This window comes from Caretta caretta, chromosome 4 (genome assembly GCF_965140235.1).
Source record: "Caretta caretta isolate rCarCar2 chromosome 4, rCarCar1.hap1, whole genome shotgun sequence".
NCBI lineage: Eukaryota > Metazoa > Chordata > Testudines > Cheloniidae > Caretta > Caretta caretta.
Window position 1 is genome coordinate 102676768 of NC_134209.1, and position 14066 is coordinate 102690833.

The 14066-nt window shown below is 43.0% G+C and overlaps 1 protein-coding gene across 3 annotated transcripts in view; it reads right to left on the reverse strand.

Annotated features, from left to right (window-relative positions):
- The window catches only part of SLAIN2 (SLAIN motif family member 2), a 65379-nt gene that overhangs the window by 33113 nt on the left and 18200 nt on the right, over positions 1-14066 (reverse strand). For all 3 annotated transcript variants that reach the window (XM_048848375.2, XM_048848372.2, XM_048848370.2), the window contains exon 2: positions 13533-13681. In XM_048848375.2, the coding sequence (XP_048704332.1) occupies positions 13533-13681 (149 nt within the window). The remainder of the gene's footprint in view (positions 1-13532; positions 13682-14066) is intronic.

Genomic DNA, 14066 nt, shown 5'->3' on the forward strand with positions numbered 1-14066 from the left:
GCTGCACGGAGCAGGGCAAGCCCCTGACCCCACTCCTCTGCTGGAGCACTGGAGCAGGGCAAGCCCCACTCCTTGCTCCCTTGCAGTAGCTCAAGGGCCAGGTTAAAACATCTGGAGGACTGGATGTGGCCCCCTAGGCTGTAGTTTGCCCATGCCTGCCTTAGCTAGTCACTCGGATAGTATATTAATGAAGCCATCTGGGTATGATAAAAGATGTACAGTTGCAAACTATATGCACATTGAGACAACACAGCTCTTTGTCTCCCCTAGTGATGACATATTACTTCTTAAACACAATATCATCGTCTTAAACACGATAGCATCATCATCTGATCTAAAGGGAAAATTCTTCAATCAAGTCTACTTTTGTCTAGGATGCAAAGTGACTTGACTACAATTCAAAACACTTCAGAAGCGTACACAGAATATTTTAAAAAGTAGTATTTGCATGACCCACACTACAGAACTGCCATTAAATTGTCATCCATGAAGATCTCTACCCTACCTGAGGCTTAAAGTATCTTTGTGTTATAGAAGTGACAAAATAAGGCTATGGTGACACAAGTGTCACTCAAATCTGGAGAGACCATAAAACTGCAAATAGTTTGGCTGAAAAGCAAGATGATTCACAATTATTCAAATGAGGTCTCCAGAGTTTTGTGGCACCATGTATATCTAAAAAACTAACATGTTAACTCCCAGATGTTTTACTGTAAAAACAAACAAAAAAACTAAACAAAACACTGTTCTTAGTATTGCTCAAGTCTATCTGAATATTTATTGATTTATTTTGCACAAAAGACAAATGTTTGGATAAAGTTGAATGATGAAGATATTCTACTATTATACCTCAGTATCAGAAACAATATAACCAGGGGTAAGAGACAGATTCTTTATGGAAATAACTGAAGTGCACTGCTACAGCAGCAAAATTTACATTGAAACATATTGTTTAATTAGAGTGAACAGTCCTCCTTGCTGCCAGCGTTACTTCCTTTGTATGCTGGTGGAGCTAAAATATTAAGAGGAATGAGTGAAAGTTTGTAATGCTTTGGGGTGAAATGCTTCATTCAGAGAGGTCAAATGGTTGTTTACCTGTGATCAATATTAGTTTAAATAGCAAAATTGTATAAGCTATTATTCTTGTTTCAGAAAGTTTCTCTGCTCATGAGGGCAAGTAAACGTTTAACATATCAAAGTTATCACATTATAGTTAGCCTACATTAGCTGCTGAACATATTGTAGCTTATAGCGCTGCAGCAATATTTTGGACGAGTATGATAAAATTTTTCTCCCAGTAGTCCAGGATTGTTCACTACTGTGTATTTTCTATTGTTTTAATATTTTGTCCAGTCAATAGGGCTCCACCTCTATTGTTGCAAGGTTATTCCACAACCTAGAAGTTCTTATTAGGACATTTCTTATGTCCCTGCTTTTTAGCCTAATTTTTTCAGTTTTGATCTTAAGTGGCTCCAAGGTTATATTAAGTTCACAGTATACTTAACTACTTTGATAGCACTACATCTCAGGTCACTGAAAAACAGGATGTAAACATCCCAGAGTTATGATTACTTCAGACTGATCTATTATAACTGTTCAAGTGTGTCCGCTTCAAAAGGATAGTCTATTTGTAGTTTAATACATGCATTATACCTTGATTAGGAAATTAATCTTCTAACCTAACTCATCTTACTACACTATGAATGAAAACTCTAAGGGAAAAAAAGCAAATTTGACTTCCCTTATTAAAGCTAGCTCCTTGACTACTGAAGGTATTTTATGTCAAAGTACAACGGAATTATCAACATTCCTAAAGAAAACTGTTCATTTTGCATAGTATAGCAGGTGAAGAGCATCTCATCATGCATAGTTTTAAATTAAGTTTAACTGCAACTGAGCTGGCTACTTGGAGTTATGTACCCTTGCCAAAGAAAGGTTACAATCAATTAATTAAAAGAAAAAAAAATCTATATATATATACACTGCAAAACAGCCAAGCAGATGGCCCCAGCAAGCAATGTGCTGACTTGTGAGATCCTAGTACAGTTATACAGACATTAAAATCTTGAAAAATATAGGATCTTTTAAAAGGCATGGGTAAAAGTCCTCATGTCCCTCAAAGATCTAACCATACCATTCTGCTGCTGCTGAAACTGTGAAAGGCAGAAAGGCGGCTGTGATCAATATACTAATATGGCAGTGGTGATGAAGGACTTGGGCAAAGGGTTGACTCTCTGCTGTAATGCACTGAACTGCTTGATTCAGACTTGTTTACTTCCTTTTACTCAATGTCTTGTTTAAGTTAGGAGGCGCTACAAGTGACTCAGTAAGGGTTTTCCCATACCTGGTGTCACAGGATTAAAATAGCATTCAAGTCTTTAAAATGCATAAACTGTCAGTTGTATTCAGAATAAGTGCGAGGACACAAGATTCGTATTCTTAAAAGTTCACATCACAATAGTGCCAAATATCACTTGGAGATTACAGAATTATGATGGCCAATATATCTTTAAATATATTTTTATATCTATCTTTAAAATATTTCCAGTCTATGTATACAAGTTCACAGAATATAATGTTTAGAACAGAACAAATGCAGTTGTATTACAAAAAGCATCTAATTTAGAACAGCATCTGGAATTCTAAGATTATCTTCTGATAACATTGGACCAGAGTTCTCTTGGTACTGAATCTACTCTGGTCCAAGTGTAAAAACTGATCTCCCTTATGTTCCAACTGAACCTTGATCCTCATGCCAAAAGGATGTAACACAGACCACATCACTTATTTATTTATTTTTTTTATTTTTTTAAACAAGGGTTGTCAAGGTTCCTTCCCAACTCTGAACTCTACGGTACAGATGTGGGGACCTGCATGAAAAACCCCCTAAGCTTATTTTTACTAGCTTAGCTTAAAACTTCCCCAAGATACAAACTATTTTACCTTTTGCCCTTGGACCTTATCCCTGCCACCACCAAGCGTCTAACAAATATATAACAGGGAAAGAGCCCGTTTGGAAATGTCTTTCCCCCCAAAATCCTCCCAAACCTTACACCCCCTTTCCTGGGGAAGGCTTGATAAAAATCCTCACCAATTTGCATCAGTGAACACAGACCCAAACCCTTGGATCTTAAGAACAATGAAAAAGCAATCAGGTTCTTAAAGGAAGAATTTTAATTGAAGAAAAAGTAAAAGAATCACCTTTGTAAAATCAGGATGGTAAATACCTTACAGGGTAATCAGATTCTAAACAGAGAATCCCTCTAGGCAAAACCTTAAGTTACAAAAAGACACAAACACAGGAATATACATTCCATTCAGCACAGCTTATTTTATCAGCCATTTAAACAAAACAGAATCTAACGCATATCTAGCTAGATTATTTACTAAGTTCCAAGACTCTTTTCCTTTTCTGTTCCCGGCAAAAGCATCACACAGACATAGAGAACCTTTGTTTTTCCCCCCCTCCAGCTTTGAAAGTATCTTGTCTCCTCATTGGTCATTTTGGTCAGGTGCCAGCGAGGTTATCCTAGCTTCTTAACCCTTTACAGGTGAAAGGGTTTTTCGTCTGGCCAGGAGGGATTTTAAAGGTGTTTACCCTTCCCTTTATATTTATGACAAGGGTGACCCCAATCCCCCTGTGCATCTGTAAAAGGCCAAAATGGTAAAAACAGGCGTGCTCTGTAGTATAACATATATATACTGTATACACACAAAGATATATTAAAAGAATGTTAAGATTGCAAAAATCAAGAGCTCAAAAATTAGGAAATGTCAAAATTAAGGGTGTCTACGCAATCTTAATTTGGCCTTCCTGTGCATATGCATTACGATACAGTCTTTAATTACACAGTCACACGCTATTCTTTCCACAGAATCTCTCATTCTGTATACAGCAATGGTCAAACTTTTCAGGGTCGTGCCCCCGCTTATATCTTTCTGCACTCCCCCCTACCCCCAGGCCATGGCTGAGAGCAGGACCACAGCTCATGGGGGGTGGGGGTGGGGCGCTCTGGGTGCAGCACTGTCAGCTGGGGCCAGGAGTGGAGTTGTGTGGTGGACCCCACAACCCCTGTGGGGGTTGGACTGGGCACCAGCCGTGTCTCCCCCCACCTGAATGGTCCTCCATGCCCCCTTAGGGAGAGCATGCCCCACACTTTGAGGAACTCTGGTGTACAGGCTGAACCTACTCTGGAGATGTCAGGGTTGGATAGTGAAGGAAACCTGTCTGTAGGGCCCCTGCTTCTTTGGTTATAGAAGCTGAAAGGTGTCAGTGAATAAAACAGGGAACTGCAGGAGGATAAAGGATGATCTCATGGTTAGAAGTAGCTGAATGCCACCATGGGAATCTGGATTCTAATGTTACCTCTGCCAGAGTTCCTAGGCAGTATTGAGCAAGTCACTTAAAACTTTTCACAGTGTGTTCCTCAATGTTCTGGTGTGCGACTTGAAGACCTAAGGTCTCATATACAGAAGTGCTGAGCACTCAAAGCTGCAACTGACTCTATTGCCTTGGGAACTGTGGTTTGAACACAGAAAGTGCTATATAATGCTAAATATTCTGGTTACAATGAAAACAGTTTTTTATAATGGGAAGTGTCTGGTCACCTCAATAAGCAGTGCTACCAGACCCACCTATAATTCCTTTTTAATACATGTCACAATTTATCCAGGATGAATGATACTGCTCCACATGAACTTTCAGAATATTCCAGAGAACAATCTATAGTCTTTCCCCATCCCTGTCTCCTCAAGGAAAAGAAAAGTCTGCATTTGGAAACATTCATAATCTAATGTACAGTAACTATTTTTGATAGGTAACACTAACAAATTGATCTACTCCCTTCTTCTGGCAAAAATCATGAGGTTCCCAACAGGACTTTTCCAAGTACGTTAGCACTTCATGCCTAAGCTAATTTTTTTAATGGATCAGTTTTCAGAATCATGGCCAACCTTTCTGAAATCCAGAACTTTTTAATTTAATGAAAATCACAGATGGCAAACTTATTCTGGCAGCCTCAGTAGTAATTCAAACTGACTAGAAATAAAATCTGTCATTAAGTGTAAAGCTGGCCCCAAACAAGGTCATTGCTTTTCTCAAAAATGGATTTTCCATTCCATCAGTGACATGGTAATAGTTCTTGTTATGCATATATCCAGAGTGATTTGTGCAATATAAGAAACTATATACTAGTCATGCTTTTTATGCCAAATATTTAAGCATTGACAACATACCCAGCATTGTACAAAGCTGACAGACTGCCCCGAAGATTTCACAATGAAAACACAATTTAAGTTGCATCCTTTGTCACCGAACTGCCATACCACCTCTTCCCTGCCCCTTTTTGTTTGCTTTTTTGGTTTGAAAAAATGTCCCAAAAAAAGAGGCAAAAGTGACAGGTTTTTATAAATGCAAATAGATGCCAACATTCTATTATCAGGCAATGACTCAAGTTTTTTTTAAAATAGAATCAGTTTTACTTCCTGGTTTTAGAGGCTCAGGAAATCACTTAGTAGTCTTAAATTAATCCCACCAGGACTGTTTTGGATTACATGAACATGATGCAAGGACACCTGGATAGCCTTTCCACTCTAGCCGCATGACCCATTTTTATGAGCAAAGTAATGATAGAATACATTAAACAGAACCATGTTTCAAGAGAAAAGGAGGACTTGTGGCACCTTAGAGACTAACCAATTTATTTGAGCATAAGCTTTCGTGAGCTGTAGCTCATGAAAGGTTATGCTCAAATAAATTGGTTAGTCTCTAAGGTGCCACAAGTCCTCCTTTTCTTTTTGCGGATACAGACTAACATGGCTGCTACTCTGAAACCTGTTTCAAGAGAGAAGACCAAGCAGGTAACATTCATGCACTGCAGTCATGTAGAAACCCAACAGTGAAACACCCTTGAAACATACACCAGTAAAGACTCCCCAGCCATTTTTTAATTTAAAAAAATCACAATATGTTTAATACACAATGTAGGGATAGATGATTTCACATTATAGAGTATAGGTGAGGCTAGTAGCACTGCCTACTAAGGTTGCTTAACACTTTCCATTATACAACCATTTTCAGTTGCTTATAACTATCAAATAAACTGTTGGGGCAGAAGTTGTCCATGCCCAGTACATGTAATCATGTATTATGATAGTCTTTAATTACATGTAATTACATTGCCCAAGGGGGCTGCATTAAAGTTCCACAAGCAACCTTAATTCGAGCATTTCCTAACTTTTGAGTTCTTGATTTTGAAACTCTATAATAATGTTCTTTAAACATACTGTGTGTGCAATTTCCTAGGCTTTTTAAAAAGCAAATGGAATTTTTAATAATTCCATTTTGTGGCACCATATTGACCCCTACCTGGATCATCAGCAGGATTAGAACCTTTAGGTCCACCGCATATAACATTGCTACTAGACAAGAAGGAGATGAGACACACAGTGCCTGAGAGTTTCACAGGTATTTGCTGACAGCAGAGGCATGGAGAGATTCAGCAACCTTGGGTTCCATTCCAGGGTCTGGAGGGGGGTGTGCTCTACTGAACACAGACTCTCCTTCTCCATTACTGCAACCAGTCCCTGACCCAGTCCTGTCTCTTCCTCACAACGAGCTCATTGACATAATCCCCTGCCAGTCTCCAACTCCACTCCTCCAGATGTCTCATCCCAGTCTCCCTGCTCAGTCAAGCCAGATCTTCCACTCTGGGCTCTGAGTCCCAAGCTTCCCTTTCTGTCCCAACGCTGTGTCCCCAGTCCTTGCTCAGCCAATCCCAGTTCCCGCTCCTGGCTTCTTGTCCAATCTTATCTCTTCTCTGCTTCTCAGTCCTAGTCTCCTTCCCCAAGCCACTGATCCAATCTCAGCCTCTCCAGTCCCTAGCTCCTTGTCCTAATCACTTTGCCCAGCCAATCCTAGTTCCCCCACTACACCTCAGCTCCTTGTCAGATCGGTCTTCCCTCTCTCCCACTGGTTCCTAATCCCAGCTCCTTATAAAACCTGTCTCTCTTCCCTTCCACTGGCTCCCAAACCCAGTCCCATTGTCCAGTGAGTCCCAGTCACCATTCCCTCCCACACCAGTTCCCAGAATTCCTCTCCCCAGCCTCCTCTCCCAGTCTTTTTGTCCAGTCAGTCTCAGTTTCTCTGCCCACAATTCCGTCAAGTCCCAGTCTTAGACTCTTTGTCCCCATCTATTCCTTTCTGTCTCCCTAGTTCAGCTTTTGTCCCCCTCTGCATTCAATCCAACTTCCTCCTTCATGCTGCCAAGGTGCCAACAAGGGGAGCGGGGTGGGGGAAGAGAAGGGGGTCACTGCGCACATAGGAGATACAGGCTTCCTGCTCTCAGTACCAGTACCAGGCCCTACCCCAGCCCAGAATTGCTGTGAACAGGCACCACAGGAAAAGTCCAGCTGTGCCACTATAGCCCTGCGCTGGAGGAAGCGTGCTCAGTTACTCTGTGGGGATGGAATATGCACAATTCAGTAAGCACTTGGAGCTGTGAGGGGCTCAAGTATGCTCAGTGAGGATAGAATCTGCAGAGATTGTAGTCTCTATTTAGCAAACGTGAACTGACATTTGTCAAAGGTGTGTAACTTGAACAAATAATACTCAGATTTTCATGGGGATGACAAAAAGCACATCCCTGATACAAAGGCCACCACCACACCAATTTCAAAATTTTAGCTAGAGGCAGACACCCAGAATGGAAAATTTAAGATCAAATTGTTAAAGTGTAGCAAAGTTAAAGTTTTGGGAAGTGTTGGGCAATATTAGTAATAGGTGATACTAACAGCCCTGCCTATAATTTCACATACATTTGAAATGAGAGTGCAATCAGGAAGATTAAATATTACTATTACATCCCTCTTTTGGGGAGGTTTACATTCTTTTTCCTTCCTGATTTAATTCACTTTTCTTATAAGTATCTCCTATAGAGTCCTCAGCGTCTTCCTTCTCTCCTTCCATCTCTCTCTCTCTTTTTTAAGATACATATACAAAATTTATTTCCCCCACATTTCCTGTTTTTCCTTTCCTCTCCCCTCAAATTTACCATACTTCTCTAAATTACATTAATCTTTCTTCTGCCTATCCCAACAGCAGTTGACATCTATACACAAGACCTGAACATACCAATAGCCACAGACATAAGAAGAACACCCCAAGGCTAGGACAACACCAACAATGGTCCAGTGGTTAAGATGCTAACCTGGGACCTGGGAAATCCAGGATCCAATCCCAGCATTGCAACAGACTTCCTGTGTGACCATGGGCAAGTCACTTAGTCTGTGCCTCAGTTCCCTTTGTAGAATTAGAACAGTAGTAATTACCTACCTCACAGGGATGTTTGAGGATAAATACATTCAAGATCGTAAGGCATTGAGAGGCTGTGTAATTAGTCATACAGATGTCCATAATAGGGAAGCCCACCCTAGCTATTAAGAAAAGAGTAGGTACTGGGATTCCTTGACTCCTACTTCAGGGAGTTCTCCATCTTTTATAGCCTTTTGAGCTAGGAGTTGCCTGAAATGTTATGACCCCTATTCTCCCCAAAACACATTTGACTGCTAAGGGAGAAACATTGTGTGTTCCCCATCCACTCAAGAACCTCCAAATGGGCTGGGAGGAGAGGCCATACTACTCTTCTCCCAGATTCTTGCACATTGTGATGGAGTTTTCTGCTATCCTACTGCTCAGTCACTTTCTGGCTTAGCTGAAGGGTACGTGTCTTCATTACTGTAACTCCTCCAGTTTCCATTTTTAAGCAATGCTCTTCAGTAAATAGCTCTAGTGCAGTGGTTTTCAACCCAGGGGTCCCCGGACTATGTCTAAAATTTCCAAAGGGGTCTGCAAAAGGAAATTTCTTAGGGATCCACAAATGAAAAAAGGTTGAAAACCACTGCTCTAGTGCAAGTCCTGCACCTAGGACGGAAGAACCCAATGCACAGCTACAGACTAGGGACCGAATGTCTAGGCAGCAGTTCTGCGGAAAAGGACCTAGGGGTGACAGTGGACGAGAAGCTGGATATGAGTCAGCAGTGTGCCCTTGTTGCCAAGAAGGCCAATGGCATTTTGGGATGTATAAGTAGGGGCATAGCGAGCAGATCGAGGGACGTGATCGTTCCCCTCTATTCGACATTGGTGAGGCCTCATCTGGAATACTGTGTCCAGTTTTGGGCCCCACACTTCAAGAAGGATGTGGATAAATTGGAGAGAGTCCAGCGAAGGGCAACAAAAATGATTAGGGGTCTGGAACACATGAGTTATGAGGAGAGGCTGAGGGAGCTGGGATTGTTTAGCCTGCAGAAGAGAAGAATGAGGGGGGATTTGATAGCTGCTTTCAACTACCTGAAAGGGGGTTCCAAAGAGGATGGCTCTAGACTGTTCTCAATGGTAGCACATGACAGAACGAGGAGTAATGGTCTCAAGTTGCAGTGGGGGAGGTTTAGATTGGATATTAGGAAAAACTTTTTCACTAAGAGGGTGGTGAAACACTGGAATGCGTTACCTAGGGAGGTGGTAGAATCTCCTTCCTTAGAGGTTTTTAAGGTCAGGCTTGACAAAGCCCTGGCTGGGATGATTTAACTGGGAATTGGTCCTGCTTCGAGCAGGGGGTTGGACTAGATGACCTTCTGGGGTCCCTTCCAACCCTTATATTCTATGATTCTAAGTCCCCGCTGCTGCTCATGGTTCCCCTGAACACCAAAGTGAAACTGACATGGTTCTTTTGAATTTCACTGCTACCCACAGGGTTCTGATTAGTTTTCACTCTCGTAAACTTAGCAAGACTTTAACAGCAGAACTGCCTGGCTGTGTCCTTGGCAAGACAACACTTCTAGCTTTAATGCTTGTTTTATATTGGGAAGGTTCATGCACGCAAGCAGGGCTAGAATTTTATTTTAATGAAAGCTTAAATTCTGTGGCAGTTGATGGTACTTTCACAGGAAAACTGCTTATCACTGGCAAGGAGAATTTTCAAGGCCTGGACAATGGAATTGTGATTGCTTATTCCAGGGCTGAATTTAGCCCTCTACATTCAGCTTAACCGAAATATGTAGTTTCCTGAAAACTTCTTCAATTTGGATCCATGATATGCAACAGCACAAGTTCAGAGATCCCAGTGATATCTGAGCACAATTCAGTGTTCAGAATTTCAGTCTAACCTTTTTCTTTCAGTGTAGGAGGCCTTCCACAAGATATGCACTAAATTAACAAAAGAAACAGCCTTCCTAAATTGCTAAGATGAATATTTAGCTAAAAAGCAAGATAGCATCTGTAAAGGGCAGGAAAGAGGGAGGGGTGAAACAAGACTTTCATATTAAAGACAGCAATGGGGATAATGGTAGTATAGTCAAAAGTGACAGAATGCGGAGAACTGAGGAAAGTTATATTGGGTCACGAAGTTTAAGTTAACAGCAACACCTTCAGAAGGAGATGGATGGATGGAGGGAGGGAGGGAGGGAGAGAGAAAGAAATGTGGGATGTAGTGAGAGAAGACTGTCCAGAAAGGAAAGGTGGATTTGTGAGTTAGTGTTAAGACGGTAGCTGAAAAACAGACAGATCAGACTGCCCCAGATAAAGCGTATAAAAGGATAACGGATAGTAGCTGAGGAAAAAGCTCTGTAGGTCTCAAAGCAGGAAAGACAAGGGCAATGGCCCACCAAGAGACATCAACTATCAAAGGTAGGAAGCAAACAAGGAGTCATAAAAGCCCAGAGAGGACTTGATATCAGGAAGGAGGATTGTAAAATGCAGCAGAGAGGACAAAATGAAATCCAGGCCCCTGAGATTTTAGCCAGAAAGTCAAAATGAAATCGAGAGAGCAGAAATCAGGTTAGAAGAGATCCAGGGTGGAGTTCAAAAAGAGGAACATGGCAACACTAGGGAATGGCACATTCAGTGTGCTTGGAGATGTAGAGGCAAAAGGAGATGAGCTGCTAATTGGAGAGGCAGGTGTGATAAAGGATGAGGATTTTTTGAGGTTGGTAGAGAAAAGAACTTTAATTTGAAGAAGCCAGTGGAAAGAAAGGTTAAGGGTGGGGGGGAGGAGAGTGAGTTTAAACTTTGTAAGTGGGAGGGGATGAGGTTGAGGGGGCAGGAGGAAAGGTTTTGGTTGGTTTTTTTTTTTGGAAAATCCCGGGAAGTGGGTGGGTGCAAGCCCACCCACTGCTAAAGGCCCCTCCCCCAGCCTAGCGGGAGGGACCACTGGACGCAGGGACCAACTGATTACGGGGGACAACTAATGAAAAACGGGGCGGGAGTGAGGGTCAAAGGTTCGAAATAAGGATGCCGGATGGAGACACCGAGCAGAGAACCGGCCCAGACAGCGCCCACTGCTCCTCAAAGCTGTCGAGGGAGCCGGTGGACGCTGCCCAGTGGAACTCTGCCCGGATGTGTGAAACTAGGGAGGAACAGAAATAGGCCCCGCAGTCGCAGAGCACCCCCTCGTCCAACATCCTCCTCCTGGTATTGTAGATGGAGACTTTGGCCAGATCCAGGAGGAGGTTGACGAGGAGGTCTCGCGACTTCGTGGGGCCACGGATAGGGTGTGCAAAAAGGAACAAGTGTGGGGAAAAGTGCAGCCAGAACCTCAACAAGAAGTTCTGGAGGAGCCGGAATAGGGGCTGCAACCTGGCGCATTTGAGATAGGCGTGTGCCAGGTTCTCCCTCACGCTGCAAAAGGGGCAGGCCTCAGATGTAGGGGTGAACCACGGCAGGTGCACGCCCGTGCTCATGGCTCCATGAAGGAGCCGCCAACTAATGTCCTCGGCAGGCCGTGGGACCAAGGTGGAATAAAGGCTGGCCCATTAGGGCTCCTCACCCTCTTTAGGTGGAAGATAGTCCCACCATTTGGTGTCGGAGCGGGACACAAGGGTGAGGAAATGTAACGTATGGAGCATGAGCGTGTATAGATGGTTTCTGGGCACGGGTCGAAACCAGACCGGCTGCAGGGTAAGCAGCCAGCTCAGAGTGTGGGAACGGAGAGGCCGGGGGGGGGCTCGCGGTACAGGGGCCCAAGAAATATGTCTGGAGGGCCAGGTGTGAGGGTTGGGCGGGGAACGCCCTCTCGCAGGGCTCGCTGCAGGAAAGCGAGAGAATCAGGTGACAAGGCGGCCTTCACCTCCTGGAGTACGCGCCCAGGGGTGGGAAGGGTGGAAAGCCCCATGTATTGTCCGAGCGCGCGGGGCTCTACCCAATCCCCTGTCGTAGTCCAGGATGTCTCTGACTCTGGTGGTTTCTGCCAGGACCAACCTCCGACACACCGCGGGAGACTCCACCACCTGCACACGGAGGTCGAGGTTGTGTAGCAGGGGTTCCGCGAGGAGGTCCGCTCCCTCAGTGGCCACAAATGACCTGGCCGCCGAAAAAAGCTTCCAGGTCCAGAGGAGGTCCTGGTAGAAGACCGTCAGCTCGGAGAGGTCTCGCGGAAGGCCTCTCAGATGGAGAAAAAAGAGCTGCCGGTCATATCGGAGCCCTCGGAGGCGGCGGAAGAAGGCGTGCGCCAAGGTACTCCACGCTGGACTACCTGCACTATAAAGGAGCCTCTGCAGGGCCTGGAGGTGGAAGACTATTGTTGTGACCTACCTTTCTTTCTAACTATAGATCTTGTTGATATTTTATTTAAAATCAGCAAAATCCCACATGGAGATAGAAGAGAAAGGAGGAGTTTAGGCGAGAGTTAAAGGTTGCAAATAAGTGCCAAGGGTTATGGTATTCTAATGGAAAAGTAGTGTGATTTGGCAAAGAAGAGAGAACTAAAGACAGACTCAGGCAGCTGAGTACCTCCCTCTAGGCACTGAGTACCTAACTTCCACCAGGACATCAACAGGAGTCATGAGGGGGGACCTCCATCAGCATTTCACAGGACCAGGCACTCAGACATTAGCCACAGTTTTGAGTGTTAAGTGGCTCCTTTATCTCAGGGCCAATTATATCATTTAAGATATTAGTCTCTATCATCTTGGAAAGGAATAACCAAGATCTCAAATCCACTGAAAAATCCATTCAGTGTCCCAAAACTATTAACTAACTTCAGTCTCCATCTCCTTAGCCAAGAACAACCAACAACCAAACAAAAAAAATTCCCAGCTGATTTAGCACAGTCAAACTACATAGCTAAATGTATTAAGGGTAAATGCACAGAGTTTATCAGCCTGATAAGTTTGTTCTCCCCTCAAGAGTTTAAATGTCTAACTAAGGCAGCAGACAAATTCCAGATTAAGCTGCTGGACTTTTTAAAAAAGTTTTATGGCTTGAGAGGAAGCAGAAACTGGCCAAAATATCACTACTCAGGAGGCATAATCATGATTCACATGGTCTATTGCTTCCTCCTTTCTTCTATTTACCTGGCCCAAAACATAAGTAGAGAGTGAATTGCCATCTGAGAAACGTCAAAAAATCTTAAGACTGAAGAAACTCCTCCAACCCTCAAATCACTAGCAGAATAGAGATATTGTATTATTTATTCTAAAACAAGGTTTTATGTTAAAATGTAAAACACAACGTCAACACACGTGCTGATGCATGAACTCACCTGACATTATCTGTTCAAGCCTGTGGATCAGTGATTTTTTAGCACATTCAATATCAGGACTTGGATAATCAAGTACCTGCCTGCACCAAACTAATGGACTAACAGATTTCTGCACTGGAGTCAGTTTCTTCTTTGGTGATGTATATAACCTAAGAGAGGAAAAATTATATGGTGTTAGGTAAGTGGACAGATGATTGGGCATTTTAAGAAAATACTAGGTACTATGCAATTTTTGTTCTCAGCTACCAAAAGGGGAGCAAAAGTCAACATTGGTAGACAAACTGCACATTTACTTTGGTCATTCGTAAAGCCAGTGTGGTGTTCTTCTCATCAGCCCTCTTCCAAATACTCTAAAGAAAGAGAATCATCCAATACCCAAGAGCACAGCCACTACAATCACAACCAACATACAAATAAATCTGAGGAAAGTTATCCAGCTTACAAAAAAATAAGCAGGAAGAATTTTCAAAAAATATGGTAAGTACTTACTGTACCCCTTAAAGTGGTGTAAAAGGGGTATCCGATAAACCTTGG